Source organism: Erigeron canadensis, chromosome 6 (genome assembly GCF_010389155.1).
Source record: "Erigeron canadensis isolate Cc75 chromosome 6, C_canadensis_v1, whole genome shotgun sequence".
Taxonomy (NCBI): domain Eukaryota; kingdom Viridiplantae; phylum Streptophyta; class Magnoliopsida; order Asterales; family Asteraceae; genus Erigeron; species Erigeron canadensis.
Genome location: NC_057766.1, coordinates 2,000,635 through 2,025,886, shown reverse-complemented (window position 1 = coordinate 2,025,886; position 25,252 = coordinate 2,000,635). Strand labels below are relative to the sequence as shown.

General features: G+C 32.2%; 4 protein-coding genes and 1 long non-coding RNA gene across 9 annotated transcripts; 2 read left to right on the top strand and 3 right to left on the bottom strand.

Annotated features, from left to right (window-relative positions):
- Positions 1-626: 626 nt before the first annotated feature.
- Positions 627-4,713, bottom strand: LOC122605452 (disease resistance protein Roq1-like). 2 transcript variants are annotated; one of them, XM_043778403.1, is made up of 6 exons: positions 4,172-4,713; positions 2,719-3,793; positions 2,352-2,639; positions 1,969-2,256; positions 1,294-1,357; positions 1,106-1,190 (listed from the first exon to the last, which is right to left on the bottom strand). In XM_043778403.1, the coding sequence occupies exons 1-5, from the start codon at positions 4,681-4,683 to the stop codon at positions 1,337-1,339; spliced, it is 2,184 nt and encodes a 727-aa protein (XP_043634338.1). In that variant the 5' UTR covers positions 4,684-4,713; the 3' UTR covers positions 1,106-1,190; positions 1,294-1,336. The 2 variants fall into 2 exon arrangements, with proteins under 2 accessions (XP_043634337.1, XP_043634338.1); XM_043778402.1 differs by having other exon boundaries at positions 627-1,190; positions 1,294-2,256.
- A 1,100-nt stretch (positions 4,714-5,813) lies between these two features.
- Positions 5,814-6,958, bottom strand: LOC122605454. Its single transcript, XM_043778405.1, has 2 exons — positions 6,440-6,958; positions 5,814-6,174 (listed from the first exon to the last, which is right to left on the bottom strand). The coding sequence occupies exons 1-2, from the start codon at positions 6,589-6,591 to the stop codon at positions 5,967-5,969; spliced, it is 360 nt and encodes a 119-aa protein (XP_043634340.1). The 5' UTR covers positions 6,592-6,958; the 3' UTR covers positions 5,814-5,966.
- Positions 6,959-8,013: 1,055 nt separating this feature from the next.
- On the top strand, positions 8,014-11,271 carry LOC122605453 (cinnamoyl-CoA reductase 2-like). Its single transcript, XM_043778404.1, has 6 exons — positions 8,014-8,267; positions 8,650-8,825; positions 9,275-9,460; positions 9,549-9,711; positions 10,223-10,424; positions 11,002-11,271. Exons 1-6 carry the CDS (start codon positions 8,162-8,164, stop codon positions 11,165-11,167), a joined length of 999 nt encoding a protein of 332 aa, XP_043634339.1. The 5' UTR covers positions 8,014-8,161; the 3' UTR covers positions 11,168-11,271.
- A 2,012-nt stretch (positions 11,272-13,283) lies between these two features.
- LOC122605856 lies at positions 13,284-17,033 on the bottom strand. The gene is made up of 2 exons (XM_043778814.1): positions 16,339-17,033; positions 13,284-14,139 (listed from the first exon to the last, which is right to left on the bottom strand). The coding sequence occupies exons 1-2, from the start codon at positions 16,864-16,866 to the stop codon at positions 13,375-13,377; spliced, it is 1,293 nt and encodes a 430-aa protein (XP_043634749.1). The 5' UTR covers positions 16,867-17,033; the 3' UTR covers positions 13,284-13,374.
- Positions 17,034-21,318: 4,285 nt separating this feature from the next.
- Positions 21,319-24,849, top strand: LOC122605094. Of its 4 annotated transcripts, none has more exons than XR_006324548.1 (5): positions 21,319-21,615; positions 21,890-22,006; positions 22,579-22,707; positions 23,581-23,668; positions 24,259-24,849. It is a non-coding gene; the product is annotated as an uncharacterized LOC122605094 (long non-coding RNA). The 4 variants fall into 4 exon arrangements; XR_006324547.1 differs by having other exon boundaries at positions 24,219-24,849; XR_006324546.1 differs by having other exon boundaries at positions 24,214-24,849.
- The last annotated feature ends 403 nt before the right edge of the window (positions 24,850-25,252 follow it).

Sequence of the window (25,252 nt, the reverse complement as noted above, 5' to 3'; positions counted from 1 at the left end):
TTTATTTAGTTAGATTAGAATCTATTACAATATATACCATCAAACTCATTGCCCAACTAACGATAACTTATAGCCTGCCTAGAATAAACTAATTCACAAAACTCTGGATAGAAAAACCAAAAGCAACACTTCTTGTGCCTTTCAAATTAAAAAATCATATAACTATGTCAAATCAATCAGTTTGTAAAACTTTTGAATCGATATTGACCCTGTAAACCAAACTACATATTCCATTATTCGGTATGCTCCTCCTTGTTGTGCTTTACACCAGAGACAGATCCAAAAAAAAAAACATCAAATGACCTTTCCAATTTTGTAGCTTATATACGGGCAATTTAACGGTTCACTGGGCCGTATACCCAGCTTAATTTTGTCAAAGTCAAACAACTGAACAAGTGTTTTGACTTTTGACTTTTTATCAAAGTTTGAATTGACATTTTATTTTGGATTGACAAACGACATTTCATCTGCATTTTAGTATGTCGACTCATGAAACAACTGACTTCACGTCCTTAATACGTTGGTTCATAGTGTCAAGGTTGATACTGGTTCGAACACCTTGTTATAGAATGTTCTGTTTGGTTTGTGGGCTAATGTGTTTTTTTTTCTATTAAGAAAAAGGACCATACCTCTAAAATTTATTATTCACCAAAGAAAATTACAAAATCAATCTCATATACTTCTCTGAAATACTCGGGCCCTAACTAAAGACATCGAAAGAGCTATTATAACCACCTCGATCTTCTTTATATACACGTTCTGGTACAAGGAATCGATTCCACATCTTGTTTATACATAAGACGTGACGCACATCTTATAGCTTTTGTCCCATTTAGTGTCAGATTAATGACCAGACTACCACCATACCAATCTTGACATTGAACTGAACTAAATGTTCTATATGAAGTCCATATATTCCCAATCTCATATGCTACAGATGCATCAACACAATCAACTTCTTTCGTATGACTGGACTTCCCATCCTTTTTAAAAGTCGTGGTGATAAATGGATAATAATATTTTTCTTTCCACTCCCCAGGAAATAAACCGCATATCGCATATCCAATTATTTCAGCGTTGCTATCAACCCTTAATTCAAATTTACATCCAGGTTGATCTTCTTTGAACCAGCTTGGAATTTTATTTCCAGGAATAGCCATCCTTAGTTGACGGTCCCCAGCAGCACATCGCTGAACCAAAAAAAAAGAAATATACACGTATACTCAAATCGTTAGTTAGGATATGAATCATATGATAGATACAGATAGAAACAGAGAAATAGAAAGAGGCCACCTTTAGGAATGATTCTTGCAACAAGTTATCCAGGTATCTTTGATTATCTATATCCTCGAGAAGTCTGTAGCAGTTAATGAAGGAAATCTCATAAAGCAACTCATACTCTTTTGATAGATCTTCAATCTTCTTTAATGAACTACAATTATTTGCCTCCAACACTTGTATTCTTGATGGGAGGGTATGCAAGCTTTCAAGTCTATGACACTCGTCCAGTTTTAAGCATTTAAGGTGTGAAAGATGGGAGATGCTTGTAGGTAATCGGATTAATTTATTGTTTCCACTAAGAATTAATTTTTCCAAGGCGGAAAATGCATGAAGATCTTTGGGGAAGTCTTCTTCGTGGATTTGTCTTAAACTAAGATTTAATGTTTTCAAGGAATACATATTTGTTAGATTACCAACACTCATGGACTTAGGTAAACTTTTTGTGGCATCAGTAAGGATTTCTAAAATTTCAATGCTTCTATGATGCTCTTGAAATCTCGGTTGTTTCTTGTTGTTCTGAAATACAAGGTGCTTGAAACACTTTGACTCACAATTGATGTTTTGGAGATTCTCAAAACTTGTACATGTTTTGAGATTCAGATAGGTAAGACCAGACAGATATCCAAAGGATGATGGCAACTCTTCTAAGTTAAAACAGCAATCAAGATTTATACAATCAAGTTTTACCATAGACGGGGAGACTTCTGGAAACCTTTCAAGAGTGTAGCATTTACTGAGTCTTAAAACCTTGAAAGATTCCATCTCAATCCTGGATGGGAGATGCCTGAGTCGCTCGCAACCAATCATGTCCCATTTGACAAGCTTTTTGTGAGATCCAAGAGACTCGTGAACCTCAACCAAATTCTTACAATTCAACAATACTAATCTTTCGATGTTTGGAGCTCCTGAGACATCTGGAATTCTTGTTAGGCAGTCTAACCGTTGAAGTTTAACAAACTTCAAGTTGGGCATAATCTGACAACATCGATAGAAAAGAACAAAGTTATATGTGTAACTCTGTATGCATGACAAATTATTTCAAAGAGAGATTGATTTATTCTACCATGTACCTTTTGTCCCTTCCAAAACTGTTTGATACTTCCTTTGGCCACTTCAATCCCAACGAGCTTACGCAAGTTTCCAATTGGAAGAGAAGAAAATGGGTACTCATTCCAACAAATCCATCTTAACTCATCTGGAAGAAACGTAGGCTCACAAAAAGTGAATTTCCCTTTCACATCGAGTAGTCGAAGATTCTTCATAGTTACAAAGATATCAGTGCTAAAATTTGCCTCTTCAAACGGGTCATCATCGTTTTGCTTGTCTTGCACTACTATGGCTTCAACTGCTTTTAGTTTCTGCAATAAATAACTTTACTTATTATACTGAAACATTTAAATTTAGAGAAGACCAGAATTACAAAAGAAAATTTATTACCTTAGTTCTTCTGATGAAATCCTGGATTTCGTTAAGTTGCCATAACCTACTATTTGGAAAACTCTGACGAACTACTTCCCAGCCCATTTCTTGTATGAGATCATGCATTTCTAGTCCTTTATTAGAAATGGTGATTAGAGATTTTTCGACTAGAACAGTAATTCCTATTAACGGGTCAAAACCACAGCCATCGAGGACTCTAGTCACATGTCCTGCATTTTTTCCTTTAAAGAAACACGCAATGTCTAGGAATATATTTTTTTCAGAATCCTCTAACGCATCAAAACTTAATTTCAGTGTCTCGAAAATCTCATCATTTGGTTTTTTTGCTAGTCTATTAAAGGCACTTTCCCAAATATCTGCCTTCCTACCACGGAAGAAAGAACCTAACACTTTTACAGCTAGAGGAAGATAGCCAGCATAGCTTATTGCACGAAATGACAACTCCCCATACCCGTCTGGAGGGCTATTTTTCTTGAAAGCATGTCTGCTAAACAGCTCAAGAGCATCGTCCTTTGACAAATAACTTGGTTTGTACTTTGCATTTGTATCGGACAACAATTGCTCGTTTCTGGTGGTTATGATGATTCTACTTCCAGGACCAAGCCAGTGATGTGTAGCAGCTAAGAATTCTAACTGCTTGCCATTATCCACATCATCTAAAACTAAAAGTATACATTTATGGATAAATCTTGTTCGTATTATTTTTGCACCATCTTCAGGATCTTGAATATTGAACTTGTGATTCGTCATTAGTATCTCTCTAAGAACCTTTTCTTGTAAGGCACATATATCTCTTTTACTAGAACTATTTTCCCTAACGTCTTTTACAAAGCTGCTACCCCCAAAGTTACAAGAAATTCTTCTAAACAAAGCTTGGGCAAGAGTTGTCTTTCCGATTCCTCCCATTCCATATATCCCTACCATGCGCACCTCATCTTTCGCCTTCACATCCAATAGCGGTTGAAATTCATCTACACGAGACTCTATACCCACTAAATTGTTCTGTGTGTCAAATGTTCGTAAATCACCTAAAATCTCTTGAACAATTTTGTTGATATATGTGGATTCACCCCTGCAGAGTTAAGGCTGCTGTTAGGAAGCTAAGTAACATTCGGATTCTAAAGGTAACAATTTTGAGATGATGCTTGAATACATAAAATTGGGAACATATCAGCAAAATGACTAAGGAATTTGCATCACTATGTCACACGGTTGTATTATACGTAGACGTATTAAGGGCATGAATCCTAAAGTGCACGAAAAGACCAATAGAATATATTCTGCAAATTATGATCCTTGTTTTCTATTCTTCAAATGGAACTTTTTCTACTTAATTCTCTTCCTTAATTGTGGGCAACTAAAAGTCTTTGTTAGTTATGGAATAAACGGATCAAAGTTACAACCTTTTGTTAGCTATTCGTATATAGTAAACGGATCAAAGAAAACTAACTCTTTAATAGTGTTTGATATATGCAATCCAGATAAGCCGGCTGTTGCAGACAAAGCTTCCCTCCACGTATTCACTTTATCCTTCTCTCCAGTAAACTTTTGCTCGTGTTGCTCAAGCGCAATACCAAAGTCTTTAGTTTGTGCACGCACATCTGATGGATCAACATGGTAGAACACCGGTAACACTTTTTGTCCCAGGCAGTTATGGCATTCGATGATTTTGGCAAGCTCAACCAAACACCATGAAGAGTTTGCATAATTTTTAGAGATAATAACCACCGCAAACTTTGATTCTTCGATGGCTGTCATGATTTCAAGAGAGATTTCTTCTCCTTTATGAAGCATCTCATCATCTTTGAACACAAGGATGCCTCTCTGAACTAGAGCAACATACAAATGATCTACAAAATTGAGTCGAGTGTCTTCGCCTCTAAAGCTTAGGAAAACATCATATTTCCATCCTCCTTTAGGTATAGATGATGACGAAGATGGAGAAAACTTAAAAGATGCCATTCACATACAAGAACGAAGGTTTCAAGGATTTGAAGCCAAGAAATGCAAGAAAACTTTTTTTTTTAATTTAATTAATATGAGAGGCTGAAAAGAAAGTAAACGCCTTGCATATACAAAGAAATTTATTTTCTATATATAGAAATAGGATATGTAGTGTTTACATTGGTGATAAAGACTTTTTGTGTCCAGTTTCATTTGGATTGTCATATTAGTCACTACATATTACGAAACAACAAAATCAAACAATAAGACATTTTCAATTTGTTTTGTTTTTAGGAATCTAGAAAACTATTATGTAAAGATCCTTCTTATTTTTATCGATTTATCTACAAATCTTCGCTAGTCTAATTAACTAAATTCGAATTCCGATCCAAGATGCTTGAATCACCCCAAATGGTGATAGCTCTTTGAAACAAACATATAAATTACCGCCCAACTTAACAGAGCCTAGCTAGAATAAACTGTGGATAGAAACACCAAAACCAATACTTATTGTGCCTTCAAAACTGAAAATCCAAATAACTTTGTTAAACACATCGGTTTGTAAAACTTTTGAATCGACAATGACACTGTAAAGCCAAACTACATATGCCATTTTTGGGTATGTTTCTCCTACTTGTGCTTTACACCAGAGACATCCAAAAAAATCTTCAAAGGAAGGAGAAACTAACGAATTTTATCATGATAACCATTTTAATCTTGTAGTGGTTATACAGGGACAAGATACTATAATCTCGTAATTATGGGTTAAGAAATTACACATCATTCGCCGGGCAGCTCCTAATTAGTGTTAAGCTTCACACTCTTCACCATGTAGAGGAGTTGCCCTTTTTATGCATAAACAAACCAATCCAGATTATTTTGTCAAACTGGTAAAAAGTCATCTAAAGTGTATTTTTAATATGCTAAAATCCTATTAGATAATTATATAGGGTAACAAGTTAATCATTTAGAATGCTAAAAAACAAAAGGCCCGAGTGTGAGTCGAATAAACTTGGCACCCATACTTATCCTACCTGGTTTGACTATTACCCAACCCATCCATTTTGACACCCCTATTTACAAGTTAGCCAAAGTTCTATGCGTTTATGAACAATAACCAACAATAGCTACCACGGTAAACAATAATACAAGTAAACTTCAGTTCTTGGAGCAATGTAATTTACATGTACACATAACCTACTACATATGAGCGTACTCTTGGAAACATCATAAAGTTCCGATCTTGAACCACAAATTGAGACAGAGTATGGTTACCATTAAGAATCATTGATATATGATTTCTACATTGATAAAGGAAGCATCATCATTTGCTTGGTTTTCTTGCTCAATTTTACTTGCTTGAATACCTTCATACATAATAGTAGTAACCATGAGACAGTTGCTAATATTAAAGTGAGACTCATGTGACTGAAATATAACGAGATGGCTGAGGATACGATCAACGATAGAATCAGAAGTTCCCAAATTACAAACAACATCATATCCATCCTGTATCAATATAAATCATAAATGATGTAGATTAGACACTATTTTCTTTAATGTTTAAGAAAATGTATAGAATCGGTATGTCATAAGAAATGCCAATGGGCTTTAAAGTTCAAAAAATTATTATTTGTATGCATTTTGTGACATTTTATCATGTACCTGTCATGTTTTTATATTGCCGTAAAATCATCAAAACATTATTGAAAGAATTTTATCAATTCAAAACTAGATGACCAGATTATATATATTAAAGAAACATAAATGGTACCTAGAAGATGAAGGAATTCTAGCGTTCGATGAAATGAAGGAGACGGAAGCCCAGTTATGATTTGAGCGGATTTGATATTCTCGTAGCTGATCCACCAAATCTGATCGTTTAATTTTATTTTGTTTATACAATGTACTCAAATGCAATGACATCTTTAAGCTCCGGGCTTCTCTGTTTCCTTTACAAGAAGTATTTCTTCTTCAATAGAATTGAAGAAAACTCAAGCCAATATATTTGGCTTTTCGGATATGGTTATATGTCACGACAAGATGATGATGATGCAGAATCACCGAGGCCGGTGATCATCCATAGTTAGCCATCAACAATGATGCCGTTGACCAACACCTGCGGATGATACAGGATAGAACACAGGAGAGAAAGAGAGAGGGAGGGACCAACCAACGTCCCTTTCTCTCCAAAAATTAAGGCATAAATGGATTGTTAATCACATATATTAATGGTATTTTATATCCACACGATTTACAGATTTCTCCATTCAATACATCTATTTCGAGAAATATGCCCTCATGAGTAAAAAATTTAAATTGCACAAAATTTTTGACCTGTAATAATTCACCATCACCAACCTGCGAACTTCACTCATTTTAGGTCGGGTCCGGGTTGGTCATTTAGCTCATCGGGTCGACCTGTGAACTCCTCGCTCTCTCTATATATTTTTGGAAAATGCTAAACAAAGCTCTTAGGGCTTCACATAACGTGCATAAAAATATTGTACATTTTCATATTAAAAGTCCACCCCTGAATTTTATGGTAAGTGTACAACTAATTAATGCACCTTAACGAAAGTCCTTCGTTTAGTAAAACATATTTTTTATATTTATTATTATTTTTTTTTAACGTCAACCTTTCATAATTAATATGAAATCTTTGAAAATCGTATATGCATTTTAGTAGTTTACAAGTAATTATTCTTTAATGCTTAACCTCAAAGTCTAAATTCCTTGCCCCCTTTAGGTTGAGAAAGTCAAACCCAACTCCAAGCCTAAAATTATCCAAACATTTTGAGTAAGTTGACTTAATCAAATGCAAGCCTTGCTGAGACATTCACCCCAAACATGTAACCAAAGCTTCCTATATTTGTTTTTGGATGATGGATCTAGTTTGTGAAAACCATGTGTCATTGGTTACCTCACGAGACATTGGCCCCAATAATCTTAACTTTCGTAAGTTGCTGTAGCCCGTGGATGTAATAACTAATAACGAGTTGATCGTGGTATGTAACTATACCTTAGACAGTGTCGAATCCAGAAATTTGTGTTAGGGTATGCATTTTTTAGTTAGTACATAGTTTTTCTTTGGGTGATTTTGGGGTTTCATATTTTGGTAACTAATTTTCGGGTTAGTTGCTAATGTTTTATTGATTAAATCGACATTTTTTCTTTTTTCTCTTATAGTTAGACTTTTTAAGAAATTAATGTTCAAAGTTGATTTGGCTTTTCCAACTTCACTTATTTTGTTATCATATATTTTAGATTTTTAAATTTGTGGAATTCAGTGTTATCTTACACATGTGTAGTATTTTAATCACTTAAGCTCTAATATTTTATATACTCCTGTCTTCCTACTGTCTGCTACAAGCAATAGGACAAAACACCATGCATTTATATGTATCTGTGTATGATCTATATATATGATATCATTATACAAATTTGTTTATTAGTTGAAGGTTGAAAACTAAATAAAAATTTTAAAAAATAATAAATGAAGAAGGTGTGTGTAACAGGAGCAGGAGGTTATATTGCTTCATGGGTTGTAAAGTTTTTGCTTTCCAAAGGTTATATGGTCCATGGGACTGTTAGAGACCCATGTATGTTTTTCTTACTTTTCTTCTTCCTTCTTTTAGTTTCACTTTAGTTTGTTTCATAATATCATTTTAGCTAGATGATATTTTTCTTTTAGGATCTCGCTAAATAGTCCTCTAGCTATGGTTAATTGGTAGAAAAGTACTGTATTGTACATGACAGTTGACTGTTATATCTTAAGGATTGTTATTTTTATGGACACGTGTTTCCACGCAAGGCTATGGTTGGCAAAATCCTTTTATTAGTTCATGAATCATGATCTTTACTTCTGATAGGTTTCCAGCTTTCTTAACAAAACCAGTGTGATTCGGTTTGGTATAAATATTGTATCTATGTAACTATGTAAGTATGTATCTTTTTTGAAGTCGGAGGGTAATTGATGTGAAGGTGATGAAAAAAAGAATGGTCATTTGAAGAAGTTGGAAAATGCTGAAGAGAGGTTGCACCTCTTCAAGGCAGACTTGCTAGATTACGAAGGCCTTTGTGCCGCCTTTGCAGGTTGCTCTGGGGTTCTTCATGTCGCCTCCCCTGTTCCTGCTGATCGACACGTACCTAATCCCCAAGTAATCCCTTACTTTACCGGCAACAATTTTCTTTAAGACTTGTTTTGAATTTTGTATGCCATACATAAGGATATGATGTTGAGCAGAGGTAGAGAGTTTTGACCCATTTAGTAGTGAATCGGTCAAATCAAGTTATGTATTTTACTCAGTGGGTCAAATATGTGAAATCGATAAATTTAGCTGAAACTAGAGAGGGTCAATAAGGTCAAAAGTCATCCAGAGTTCATTGTCAAAAGTCAAATATGTGAAATTAATTATTAGATCCCCTTGTATAACTAAAACACAAGTTAAATATCAAGAAATGTTCAAAATTTTGGACAAACTATCGAGTCAACCCAATCCTGCGTGTTTTAGAACCCTGGAGATATTAATTAAAGAAAATTATTAGTACCCATTAATGTTTGAATGAAACTTCCAGTAATTAGCGTAAACAAACTATAAATTCACAGGTGGAACTGCTTGATCCAGCAATATTAGGAACACAAAATGTATTAAATGCGTGTTTAAAGGCTAGAGTGGAGAAGGTCGTGGTTGTCTCTTCCGGATCTGCAGTTTTAGTGAATCCCAACTGGCCGTTGGACCAAGAAATGGATGAAAGCTGCTGGACAGATATAGAATATGCCAAATCTATTGAAGTATCATCTCACCACTATATACCAAAAAATCATATCTTTTATAATCATTGCAAAATATATTTATTAGAAATTGTGATGTGGTTTTCAGCAATGGTATGCTGTATCCAAGACATTAGCAGAGATGGAAGCTTTGGAATTTGCAAAACGAGACGACCTGACTGTGATAACAATTTGTCCTTCCCTAGTCATCGGGCCAATGTTGCAGCCCATCATAAATACTACTAGTTTACTTCTTTTGAGCTACATGAAAGGTCAGTGAGGATTTGCGAGTCATTTTTTAAGATTACCAGTCTACCAGCAGGTAGACCGTAGATGTATGCAACAGTCAGTTTTAATAAACAAAACAGAATAACGAAACTGATTTTGGACCCGAAAGGCCATATTTACTTCGGGTCAGTTCTTAGTTTTTTGATTTTTTTTTAAAAACCAATCACTGCTCTGAGCACATATAGGATCCAAACACATCTTTTTGAAAAAGTAGAACTCTGTATGTGATCGGACTCGTTATTCTGCTTTTGTCCTCCGAACAACAGACATAGCTGCAAGAATTCTCAAAGCTCCAATTCTAAATAGTCTCATAAAGGTTATTTTTTTAACTGATGGTCCACTACACTAACTTTAAAATTGAAAATAAATATCTAGTAATCAGCATTCTTTCTGTTTGTACTGCTTTATGTAAAAATTAAGGGAATATCAAGAGGCAAAACTATAAAACCTGAAACTTTCCCTGATTTATGTTTGTCATTTTCCATCTGTTTAAAGTGGAAGGTAGAACTGGAGGGGATGTAATGGAGAACACTGAACGTCCTTATGTAGATGTTCGGGACTTGTCTGAGGCTATTTTACTGTTATACGAAAATCCAGAATCCGAGGGAAGATATATATGCTCTGCGTACTCGATTAGAACCAAGGAGTTTGTTGCAAAAATGGAGAGCATGTTTCCGGGCTACAACTATCCTAAAATGTAAGCTCAGCTAATGCCTTCATTAGTTTATGTTATTAGCACTACAGCAAAAGTAGCTTGATACAACATCCAAAAGTATCCTAAAATGTTACTTTATAGGACCTATGAGATAATAAGACCACTAGTACACACGTCTTTTGTAACGGGGTCGTATAAAGTTACGGCACCAATTAAACCACAAGAAATGACATTGTATGATGTTTTATGACACGTATTAACGTCTTAAAATTGGATGAATCAAATATTACATATATAGAAGTGGTGATTTTAACCCATCTATATGTAAATATTACTTTCATCTGTCCCACTAAACTTGTCCACTTTTAAATTTTCGAAATCAAACTTTATTAATTTTGACCACAAATATTTTTGCTTGTGCTATATAATAATTGATGAAAGTTATATAAATTGATTGTGTTTTAGATGTGTGTTTCATTGGTATAACTTTTATCAACTATTATATAAAACAACTAAAAATATATATGGTTAAAGTTCGTAAAGTTTAACTTTGAAAATTCAAAAGTGGACAAGTTATCGCTTTCTAAATCTTACCCTTTTTTTTTTGGGAGAATGACAGTTTTACTGAGAAAAATGGTCGTGCAATACTGAACTCAAAGAAGTTGAAGGGACTGGGATGGAATTATAGGCCATTGGAAGAAAGCATCGTTGATACGGTAAAGAATTATGTAGATGATGGTTTGTTGGAAAAAGGGAAGCCATTTCCATCTTCATTGAGGTTCTAGTATCATGTTTTATAAAACAAAAATATTATTGAAGATGATCATAGACTTTCTTTTCATTCTAATAAATTGGGAATGTTAAATACATGGATAGCATATTTTGTGTATTTCAATTTGAGTGATTATCCTGACAATCCTCTAATTTGTGAGATATAGTTACTTTAGAATGGAATTAAATAGAAAGTTGCAATGCATATGATAAACATAGATTCAAAACTCAAGGTTATCTTTGAAAATTAAATTTATATATAAAAGGTAAGGATCTCATCAAGTTAAATAACTTCGAGAGGCCAAATTGAGATATCATATCTTCAATCATTAGATTAAAATTAAAGGTAAATTACAAAAATCATACCTGAGGTTTGTTCGAAACTACACTGGTCATACCTACAATTTAAAAATTACGCGAGACATACCTATCGTTGTCAAAAACTTACACTGACCATACATATCGCTGACGGTCGTCTATTTGACCGTTAACTCAAGTCACGTGCCTTGCATGTGAGGTATCAAAATCGTAATTTCGCGTATACTTCAGGTATCATCTGTGTAATTTACTTTAATAAAAAAATATTAAGATATTTATGTTTATATTTCAATTATTAAAGTGGGTAGATATTCTATATTAAATTTTATATATATATAGTAACACTCTAGGAAGAACACATTGATCCGTCAAAATACATTAAATACATTATTTTGATGCATTAAAATATAAATATTATTTTGATGCATTAAAAGTCCATAAAACTAACATAGTGCATAACTAAATATCATTATATAAGTGTTTAAAAACACATTGATCCGTCAAAATCAGAAAAATCACATTTTTTATTGGATACATCATTTTGAAGAAATATGCATCCAAGATGGACGTACAAAACAAAAAACATGTTTTTCTCTGAAACTCCAAACCCAAAATGCTACAGATTGTTAATTTGAGAAATATTTTAAAACTGTAATGAGTCTTCAATTTTGCTTTACCCTATAATTTTAAGGATGGCAAAAACCATATGAAAAAAGTTATATTGTTTTTTTAAAAAAAAAAAAAATTGTATCTTTTAATATATAGGTTTCCATCAAAAAAAAAAAAAATCATAACAAATAAAATAATAATTATAATATAAAAGTAAAACTTTAGTGGTTTTATGGTTATCATCCTTGTTATATTCACTATACAAAATAATAATGATATATGTAATAATAAATGCATTCTTGTATCAATTATTTTTCTCAATACATTTTTCATTAAAAAAAACTTTTTTTTCATAATTAAATTGTTTTCTTTTTTTCTCTTTTTCATATCTACCCAACTTAATAATTGAAGTATAGATAAAACTCTTGAATTCTAAATAATTTTTTTATTCGAGTAAATTACACAAATGATACCTGAAATATACTAGAAATTACGATTTTAATACCTCACATGCACGACACGTGAGTTTACTTAACGGTCAAATAGATGACCGTCAGCGATAGGTATAGTCAGTGTAAGTTTTTGACAACGTTGGGTATGTCTCGCGTAATTTTTAAATTGTAGGTATGACCAGTGTAGTTTCGAACAAACTTCAGGTATGATTTTTATAATTTACCTTAAAATTAATTGAACTATTGCCTCTAATTCAATGGTTGAACCTCTTAGGCTGAATTGAAAGAATCTTCCCCCAACAAAGTTATATTTTAGACCATATTAGTATGTATAGAAATTTTTTACTGTTATACTTAATGTAAACATTGTTAAATAAATACTCGTAACATGCATAAAGTGCTTGAAAATCAAAGTAATTTGTGTTTGTGCTTTGCATACAATTTTGAAAACTTTTTTTTGACCTCGTGCCAGATAGCTCTTTTTTTTTTTTTGAAAATTAAAGTACATACATATATTCACAAATCCTTACCGGGTGCAAGCGACTAAATTACAACCGAGCTATACAGGTTACAAGAACCAATTGATACATGACTGTCTATTTCTATTCTTATACCAAAGATACCCGATAGATTTGATATTGTGAAAAATCTTCAATGGGCAAACCTCTACGTTATTAAACCTTTTATCGTTTCTTGTCTTCCACACCAACACGTAACCAAATAGCTAGTAACCTCTTAAACGATGTGCATATCATTTCCAAAAACAATGACGTGTCAATCCATATTTACCCTCAAAAGAAAAAAAAACGTATAGACAATGTTTTGTTTTCTATATCTATAATCTATCGAAGAGGCTGACAAACTTCCTCCAGCGACGGCACATCCCAAACCGCCGATCGCCGTTTCATAACCTGAAAATCTTTAACGCATTCATCAAACTTCAATTTCTCAACTCTTTTTCTCTCTACCACCAATTTCTTTCCAACAGCTTTATCAAACACATCTTGCCACCCTTTTTCCCATTCCTTATGCCCATCACAAAGCTGCATTGTCCCATTCCTGCTTTCGGTCCAACTCCATTGTCGATCCAGCCCATTTACAACCCCCTCGGCCCATTTACTAGAAAAACTAGACTTACATGGCCTGCATTTCGCCCCACTCAACGGCCCATTACTTGACATAGCCGCCACAGGAACACCGAATTTCCCAGGAGGGAAATCATATGTTCGATCCGACACGACACAGAACGGGACACGTTTTGTGACGTATGAAACGTTTCGTATTCTTAGTTGGGAGAGAAACGATGATTCTGAGTTGAGTTCGTGGAGTTTGGCGGTGTCGAGTTCTTGGATCATTGAGAGACGCGACAAGGCGGTGATGGAGGTGTTGAAGTCGCCTATACCAAAACGGTCGTTGAGACCGCCGTATGAGGATCCGGATGGGACGACGTAATGTCCTGGGATGAACATGTCGTGTTTGAGTCGGGTCGACCAGTACCCGTCGACCCGGGTTCGGATAATCCAGTGGTAGGTGAAGTTGTTTTGTTGTTGGTATGATTTGATCATTGTTAAGCAACCTTCTACCAGATTGAAATACTGCAACAAACCCTGGATTGAAAAAGAATTGAAGTAAATTAAAGGTGGCATTGTTAATTGACTATTATATCCTTGGGGTTAAACTATTTGTATAATAATAAGAAGATTGATTATAAAGATCCTAAATAAAATTATGGCAAACAAAAATGTTTAGAAGAGATACTTTGTATACAGTATTTCTGAATTTATATCGATAATTTCAATTCTACCCTTTGACTTAGAAAAGTACTTCGTATGATATAATTGAACTTTGCCCTTTGACTTGAAAAAGTATAATTTTTTAATTGAACTTTTCGTGTCAACTATGTTAGCCGACGACACTTATAGAAATTTCAATTTCACGTTTTATTTTTGATTTTGTCAATACACTTAAAAAAATACATATCCTATGATTCAAATGAATATATATATATATATATATATTCCATGAAATAGTAAGTAAAATCTTTATTTGAGAAGAGAATGTATATACAGTTGAATGCCATTCAATATATGGATTCAATCTGCAATTAGTTAAAACTTTTGTAGTGCCTTTCCTTTTCAATCTAAAAAGGAATAAATGGAAAGAAAAAACAAAATTAAGCCCAAATCAAGATGGGAGCATTCTTTCACGTAGCATTTGATTCCTTAGGTGAAAAACTCTATATATCAATGGAATAAAATGCCTAAAAATCTTAAATATACGAATGAATTGCGAGAATAAAATATACTTTATTGATATTTGTATCAAATAGTATATTCCTGTAAAATTAATATGACAATAATTATAAGTTTGAGCAAATAATAGGCGACCACAAAATGCATCATATCCCCACAAAATGTACGTCTTTAGAGATAGCTATTTCTTTCGAGAGTTATTATGCATTTCACCAACCGATCGATAGCTACAACTAACCAAGATTTGAATGCGACACTTTCCACTTCTTTCAATTGTTCATTCTTTTAAGCTTACGTTTTAGTCATTAACTTACAAATCAAAAGATAATTGTTTTGTAATTCCAAGTTATAGAATATATAGAAACGGTAGTGATTGTTTTCTTGAATAACACGAATTTTGATAGTATTTTTTATTTCTCATTTAAAAAAAAAAAAAAAGTTTTGTGAGAACAAAAAATATTTCACTAACTAAACGCAACCTTACTTTTTTTCACACATGTTATCATATTAAGTTATTTTTGACAATGATTTCTTACAAATCCATCCTTATATCTATACAAAACCACGTAATATATAAAAGCTACAAATAGATGTACGCAACCCGTCCATGATTTTCTATTAAGTTAGCTCATTGGTTGTCAACCAACTTAACACCATCTTTCTCTCCCAACAACTTAACATATACTTTTTTAATGTCTAAAATAATTTTCGTTTTTATCAAGATATTGACATGTTCTATTTCTAGGATATATGAAAGAAACATCAACGGATTCAATTGAAATCTTTCTTATTTTTACTTTTTTTATAGAAAAATTGCTTATAATTTTCTATATTATAAATATAGAGTTCTCATTATGCAGATTATTTTGATAAAAATGAATCTTTGAGTAAAATGTATAACATTTTAACATAATATCTCCCGAACCATTTTCAAATTGAATAATAAAAAAGTAAAACAACATATTTATGAGTTTTCCATCACCAATTAGTTTATATTAAATGAAAAACAAACAAAACGTAAATAAAAAACATTTTGGTTTATTTTTAATACTTTTTAAAAGTTTGATCGACCGGTTATGGAAGTTGTACCACACACAATAACACATCTATACATCAAAACACATGCATTCCATGGCCCATCCAAAAAGAGCCAATCTCTATTACTCCTAACGTACTATTCTTATCTTTATTAATTATTATTATCGGCTATTTAATATAATCTACACGACATATTTTTGGACCATATATTCATTAAATATATTTTTAATTTTGTTTTATATTTTATGAAGTATATTTATTGGTGTATCATTAAAAAAATTAATGTATATATATAGTATAACTACTTACCTCTGGCTCTTATATTATACAGATTATATATATCTATAGGTTATTTTTTTAATCAACTTTTTATCTACCAAACTTTTTACGTTTCAACTAATTAATCCTTTACGTTATATTTCCTAAAAATAGAAAATTAAATTAAATAAATCCAAATTAGATAAAAAGAAGATAAAAACAGCAAATAATTAAGACAAAAACTAATGTAATAATTACCTGGATGCCATTAGGCGAGTTACTCGCCGTCAACACTCTGACAGCCGCATCACTTTCCGGTATCTTCTCCGGCTTAAAAATCCTAATCTCCGCAATTCTCGGAGCCGATTTCAGCAACGAAAACTTATAAGAATTTAAATCTAACGGACTGTTTAAATACAAGTCAGCATTCGGATACTCTTCTAGAACCTTCTCAATAATCGACGGTCCAGTCAGTTCAAACCGCCTTGCTCCACCTACTAAACAAACCGCAATTCTAGACCGTCGTAATTCGGATAATAAAGGATCAGTCGAGTTATTAGCCGAAAGACGATTATTTCGATTATTATTATTTTTATTGTTGTTGAAAAATAATGATGAGTTAAGTTTGAGATTATTTAAATAATATTGCAAAGGATTGCTGGTGATGGAGAGAAAAAGGAAAAGAGAAATCGGAATGATCATAAATAGTAGAATAAACCGCCATTTGCGATCCGATAAACGTTTTGTTATTTGCGATATGAGTTTTTGTAAAGTAATCGTAGTCATGATCAAACGACGATTATTATAGATATAAATATATATGAATGATATGTGTGTGTATATATATATGAAGTTTAGAAAGAGTAGTAGGGAAGGGAGGGGGGGATATGAAGGAAGGGGATTAGGAGAAGATGGTTTTAAACGTGTGTTGGTGTTTTTATAGGTTGGGAAGAGTAATACTAATGCGAAATTTTAATTTATTTATTGTGTTTTCCTTAATTAACACCTTTTATTTATGTTATATATATATATATATTATTTTATCTTTTTAACAGCAAATCCTATTCTAATATAAATTTTATGTTTTTTTTTTTATTTTTTAATTTTTAACCGTAAATTCAACATCAAGTCGCCAATGTTTGATTTCAATTTCAAATGGTGACCTTCGGACAGTTATAGTTATAGGTGTTTGTTTATAAATATATGTTTATTTATTGTTAAACGTAATTGTAACCATTGTATCATCCTCTCTCTTGTATGAAGTCTTGTGTTCAAGTCCAGAGAAGATAAAGAATTAAGTCTTTTTATGAGGGCTTAACATATATACGTATACCCAGATTTAAGTTTGAGAGAGCAAGATTTACCCCCATCAATCGTCGTGTCTTCGGGCGGATTAGCAGGGGGTTTTCCCCCTATCGGTTACTTAGAATACGCATTCTACTTCGAAAGAGCTCTCTAGTGCGGACCCTGTTAAAACAACGTATGCTAGACCTCCCGACTCCCGCTGTCGAATCGCGATACGAAGTTTTCAACGAAATTCACCTTTCAAAAAAAGTTCACCTTCACTGATTATCTCAGTAGTTGGGCATCAGACGTTTGTCTATGGGTTCTCAAGTTCAATACTCTCGGGTGTGGAATATACATGTTTTAGGTTTCCTGTGCCTTCGTGTAGCATTTACCGGGTGGGCGAGCGGGGGAGAGGGAAACGTGTAGGTCCACGGTATTCAGTCCGGATACCCGTGATTCGGCCCTTGCTATTTTAAAAAATATATATAAATAAATGAATGAAACTTACGAAAGCTAGCTATATATATAGTTTTTTGACAAATCATACATAGTACTAATGAAATGTGGAATTTTAATAGTTGTATTTAATATATTTGATTTTGACCCGTTTACTTAAATCAATCTAAAATTAATTCCTTTAATGGGACCAAATTATCCAAAATATGAAAAATCTATACCGAAATTGTGGCCAGAAGTTGCTTACATGTTTTTCGTTGATTTTTCCGATATATTAAACGACGTGTAATTTGGTTCAAAAGTCAGGCGAATAATATTTAGAATTTGTAATGCTTAAATAAAAAAATATTGTTATATATAGCGTTTAAAAATCATTTTTAAAAGAGATTATTTTTATTAATTTAATTTTAATCCATGTAATTTTATTAGTTAATCACATGTTTGTGATTTAAATTAAGGTTATTATAAATACTTGATGATTTTACATCGAGTAAGCGTGCTAACAACCAACGAAAAATCGAAAATTACACAGTGTAGGTTTTCCGTCACGTACGTCTTATATTATAATAGCTGACTTTATAATTTATAAATAAATCTTCAATAGTAATGTATTTTTATATTTATACGACAAAATATGATGCCTTGACATAATCCTTCCTTTTCAAAAAATAAAGAAGAAAGATGTTAAATTAGCCAAACGGCTGAAATTTCTCTTGTAATTAAGTTTTCATTTTTCATTGTCGTAAAAGAAAATACAAACTTAATGACCAAAATTAACTGCTCCTATTATCCTTATCCTTTATATATATATATATATATTATAATATATAATATATAATAATATAACAATTGAGTTTTGAAACAACTCTAATTCTTAAATAATCTCTCTTCATAATTATTGGTATAAGTCTAATAGCATAACTATGTGGGTTATTACTTATTAGTAGGTATAATAATTATTTTTGAAATTTTCGGTGATGATATTGAATCTATATATCTATATTTAATGTTATTAATATTATTGAGCATGGGAAGCTAAAAAAATCCGAATGTGAAAGAGGCTCTTTAGTTCTCAATTCATTTATTATGAAGTAGGTGGTTCAAAGCCCTGCGTTGCAGGGCCGGAATTATCATGGTCGTACGTCATCGTTGTGAGTGAGAAAAAAATGTATTATATGCATTTATTTTCAAAAATCACAAAAAACATAGCATCCAAATACATAATTATATATAGAGGCAATCCAGCAACTATAAAAAAAGGTAAAAGTAATAAATAAAATTTTATATACAAAACCAAATGTAGAACATAAAACATCTTATATTAAATTAAAAAAACATAACAAAAAAAAAAAATTGAGAGTAAACTAATATATCAATAAAAACAAATATAAAAGCTGGAGGTTATTTATGTAAGTTTCAAAAGGATGATAACCTAACTTTAAAAATCCAAAAAATTAAAATGGGGTTGTGCAGGTGTTGAACTTGTGTCTCTTCCACCAAAGAATACGAGCAGCACCATCTTTTCTAAATGGCTTCATGTTTACTTCTTCTTTTATTAACTATTTATTATGGGTTATTTTGTAACCCTTTTACTGTTCACATCAACTTCCTTTATTAAAAGCTAAGTATTTCATATCGTCTGATGGACGGTTTCGGTCTCTAAAAGTTTATGCGTTGATGGGTCGGTGCTAAAGAAGACCACAAACGTTTTCAAAATAGAACAAATATTAAAAAATTAACGTTGCAACGTCTTTGTTTTATCTTTTTAGGACAATACTACAACGAAATATTCATGTTTGTGTTTACTTTTAAAATGACCAAAAGAAAAAATGTAATAAAAAATCCAAAAAACAAAGGAAAAACAAAACTACAACAAAATCTTATAGGAAAAAAATTTTCATAAAAAATAATCTAATATTATAAAAGGAATTGTTGAAAAATAAAATATAATATAATAAAAACAAATAAGTTTCAAAAAAAAAATGTTAAAATAACAAAAAGTTATAAAACAAGTTTAAAAAGAAAAACAAAATGTTTAAACGAACTTCCAAAATAAAATCAAAATAGACTAAAATGTTTTTAAAAAAAAACCCTCAAAATTCAAAACAAAACAAATGAATGCAAGTAAATGTGAAAAGAAAGTTACATAAACATAAGAATTTTAAATATATATATATATATAAGAAAAAGAAAAAAACCCATATGTTATTGTAAACTCAAAAATAAAATATGAGGGAGTAAAACATAAATTTCAAAGCATCCTAAACAATAAAATACAAAACAAAAAAAAATTAGGGGAAAGGGTTTTGAACCTGTGACCCCTCCTTTTGAAACCAAGAGATAAGCCACTCCAGCCAAGGCAATCCCTACATTATATAAATCTCACTTCAAAATTTGTTGGTTATTGTGTATGTGGCATGCTTAAAAATGCAAGAAAGCCCAAAAATCATTACAATACTGCTACTTGGAAGGTCTACGGATTAATTACTTTTATAAGAAGTTTAAATTTTCGAAAATGGATTAGTTATGCTTTTAAGAAGTTCAAATTTTTGAAATTTTGAATATGTAACCGTTCGTGTATTGCTTGTGGCGGTTACTTCCTTGCATGTCTATGTCTATATAAGGCCACTTCCATTCAGTTTTAAGGCATTTCAAAACGTAAACACATAACATATCAATTTTAGCATGGTTTCACTAAACCATGTTTCAATTAGAAATTTGCGTCAAAATAATAAGCCATGTACGATAACGGTTATAATTTGCGGCTATGGAAGCAACCTCTATATGGAGATGTTAATAACATAGGTAGTATTGAGATGATCCTGATGGACGAACATGTAAGTATTCATTGTTTGTGAATTTTTCTTTTTTGATTAGATTACTTTTTAACATAACTTTCTTTCGAATTTATAACTAGCTTTTTAACATTCAAATGTATAAACATTTTCATTTTGATAGTTTGATAAAGTGGTTGTTGTTGCAACAATCGGTTTATTCCAACCGACCAGTTATGGTATTCAATGGAATGTGTGAACTGTTCTCAAGAAGTTAAGTTGACCAATCTCTATATGGATGCAGTCGACATTATTGATGCTTTAAGGGACAACAAAATGTGGATTTGTTGTTCATGTAACAACGAAGCAGTTCTCATCAATCCTAGGTATAAATTTATGTTTCATATATATATATAAATAAGAAAAAATAAAGTTGTCCGTACATCGCACGGGGTCTAAGCACTATATATATATATAAATAAGAAAAAATAAATAAAAAAAACCCATATGTTATTGTAAACTCAAAAATAAAATACGAGGAGGTAAAATATAAATTTTAAAGCATTCTAAACAATAAAATAATCAAGAGAAGGGGTGAAAGGATTTTGAACATGTGACCCCTTCTTTTGAAACTAAGAGACAAGCCACTCAAGTTAAGAGAACATTTATTTTATAATTACTAAATGTCTAAAAGTTTCAGGTAAAAGAAAAAAACTTCACAACCAACTGCTTTATTAGAGGAAGCAATGAGGATGGTTAACTGACACTTGCGGCTTATTTCTCATCATTCCAATCACTTTGACCCCTAATTCCCTTTTACAGAAGGTTCATCTTGTTCCTTTTTTGTCTTTCATTCGCTCTAGCCATATGATGCCGGCCAACATATTGATTCCGTAGTTTATTCGAAAGCCTAATAGGTTTTCTGACATTTCTTTGTTTATCGACAAAAACTTCTTCTTTTTATTTTATGATAGGATTCGGATTATGATATGGCATATGTTGACGGAAAATAATTCAAGTAACCATCCTATCCGGTTTTGTTTTTATTTCTTCATTGATAACTTATAAGTTTGTTATTTATCCGAAGCAACTGAAGATTATGGAATGTCGAATCATTAGAAATTGCTAAATTTATTTTTAGATTTGTTTTGCCCACCAAGTGTTTGTGTTTGTGTCTGTTATCTTTTTTTTTTTTTTTTTAAATTATATTGTTATTATCATTGACTCATTGTTTGATTATGTTTAAAATGTCGATTTTTCTACATATAATTTGTTTGTTTTATGATTTGCAGTCATATAGCTTGGGATATAAATATATAATTGACCACAATTGCCACTCTTAGTTCGACCATGATGGGAAATCAACGGGTTTTATTATGCACTCGGGAAAAAAGCCACTCTATGTGAAGGTAATGCATCCTTATTGCCACATTTAAATATAAGTTGATAAGGTATGATAAATATTAGTAGTATAGTAGAGTGCACGAGAACAACTTCGGTTTTGATGATCTTGATTTTGGCTGTAATACTATTCTCTATTAATATTATTGGATTTATTGATTAACAAACGTGGAAAGGTCACTTGCAGATGCTACATGGATACTTATTTAGTCTATTCTGTATAAAATGATGTATCAATGCTTGAACCTGTCTTGAGTTTCTACTATATTCCAATTTATTTAAGTCTTAGCATTTTATGTTAGTTATATAGCATTATATTTTGCAGTCCTTGCAAAGTGTTTTCAAGGAGGTGCATGTCTTTATCCTAAACCTACTATTATGTTTAATTACCATAATAATTTATTTGCCCGCTTATGCTATTGGATTTTGCTCATAATATTTTAGTAATGTTCTCCTTAATAGTCCAGTTCAGTTGATTATGTGACTAGGCGAATCAGCATAACATTGTTGTCTCATGTTCTTTTTAATGCTTATGTGTCTAAGCTCATCAATTCAGTTTACTTATTTCTATAATCCGTAGTGAAAAAGTATGATTGGATTACATTGCTTTTGTCATTGCTCCTATGGGTGGCAAGTTCATTCCATGATTGGGGTAGCAAAGAACGTTGTCCTTCCATTTAAGGTGGCTCCCCCCTGCGAACAGGATCAGGTAATATATTTGACTCCATAAAACTTTTTGTTATTTTTTCGCATATGTATTCGAAAAATCATCATATTAAAGTTGAAACAGATATACCAAATATTAAAGAAACTGCTCACTACCGCGGGTTTTGAGCCCCAATATTTTGATGGTGTATGAGGGGGTTATGATGTAGGCAGACTTTGCCCCTACCAAATATGGATGTGAGTAAGCCAAAGTAGGTATCTTTCACATGGGATAAATTAGGATATCTTTTATATGGGATTGGGAGACACTAGAACAACTATATATAATATTAATCATATTCTTTCACTGAACATTTATTTTGTTATGAATAGTTTGGGAATTTGGTCTTTTGGGGATTTTTTATGATGTACGTAATAAAGTATATGGGTGTTTCCATGTTCTCACTATATATGTACAGCTATCTTATCATGTTAAAGTTTGTTATATACCTATACAGGTAGAAAAAATTACAACATTGTGCTCTTTCAATAGCAGTTCCCGCTATTGGTGAAATACTTCAATAAAACTATTTTTAAAATTGCTACTATGCTTAATGTTAACAATTGCTAATGTGTTTTATACTTTCATGTCAACAATTACTGCAGTGGAAGGGACAAGAGTAGGTTTAAAATTTTTAATTTATATCACTTTGAGTTAGTTTAAAATCTTAAAAATCTTATCTTTGTTAATGTGAGTTCATGATTAACCTGCCATGTGTATTTGGGTGAAGTAATGGAATCTATATTATATAGCTATTTGTGGTATGGGTTAATTTTTGTTTAAAGTTGATTCTTTTTGTCCATGGATTCATGCAGAGATAAAACACATCCAAATTGATCGATTAAATGGATTTTGAAAAGTTTACTTTGACGACAGGTTAAATCCCGCAAATTTTCTAAGAAAAGTTTACTTTGACGACAGTTTACTACGATCTGTAGTGGAAGGGACAAGAGTAAAACCCTGCGTAAGTTTCAAAACTTTAAATTGCATCTCTTTGAGTTGATTAAAAGACTTATCTTTGTTAATGACACTTCATTATTAACCTGCTAAATTTCGAAAGAATGACCTTTTAAAATAAGCATGTTGGTACGTACTTTTTTTCCAGAGTAGATAAACAGCTTGAAAACCCAATCTGAAGTGTTGCGTTATGTAAAGATGAGTTGTTTCAATAAGAGCTTTATAATCATAGAAATATGGTTTAGACATTTTTTGTTTCATTCAAAACACATTTTTGGTCCCTTTTAAGCCTTTTGACCCGTTAGATATATAACATATTCTGAATCTACCTGTATATAAGTAAATGGGTCAAAATTTGCAGGATTTATTCCCTAATGTATAGCAAGTAATATCGTTGCATTTTTATGATGCTTTTAGGGTATGGAAACTTAACACATGAGTTGTTATATTCTAGAAAGTCCTTATTTTCCAGTTCATGTTTTGTAATAGATATCTTAGTTTCTGTGGTATCAATAAAATGGTTGCTAAAACAGGTTTGTTGATTGATACAAGTGTAGGAGGAGTTAAATTCCATAATGGACTATGTTATGTTGGTAGGGAAAGACTTACAAAACATTATAGACATCCAAATGGTGAAAGACCAGAAGTTTACCTGATGAGCGAAGATCTGGACCATACAGGTGCACATAAGATTAACAATGCAGTTACTCAAGCTTTGTTAGCCAAGAAGTTGGGTAAAGAACATATCGTTGCTGAAACTGGGTGTGTCCCCGTTTAGAGTTGCAGTGTATTATTTATATGGGTGCTCAACATATGGAAAGACAGGCACTTAATGTGTTCAGAATGAAGCTACATGGATCAGAGGTTTGTTTGTTAGTCTCTCTCCGACTTTAACTTATCCAACCATTAAGAGATGTGAACTTACCTCACCGTAGAAGTGTTAAAAAAACTGGTTATGTGATTCTGATTATTCAGGTCACAACACATCCTAGCATTCTTAGTTTCAGATCAAGGCGAACCTGTCAAGCCCCATCAAGTGTGATGTTTACTGATGCACCTGGTTTGTCTTGCTTATGCTTCATTTGATTTGTATGTGTGTTTCTATGTAACTATGTGGGCACTGTATAATAATTTGTTGGGTTCTTCTGATAAGCACTATATAATTATTAATTAATATGGTTTAGACAATTTCTTTGCATTTAAAACTCATTTCAATATGTCAGGTATGTAATAGAATTCACCTCATATTATGAACAAACTTAGGAAGCCGAATTTAGGATATCGAGTTCTTTACATTTAAAACTTTGTCTGGAACCCACCCCCGGCTTAGACAGACTTCATAAGGAGCCAACTTCCATAAAGGTAAGCTCTGCAAGTGTTTTGGTTGTTAGCATGGTTTCACTTAGTGCGTCTAACATCCCAGTTTTTTGTTTTTTTTTTACACAACACAATATCTTTATGTTACGAACCATCCCCATGCCACACGCTCAGCATAATCCTTTATAAATGCACTTATTCCGCACAATCAATTATAAAACGCGCTTTAAGCCCTCGTTTGTTGTATATTCGCATAGTAGTAGTAGGGTGTTAC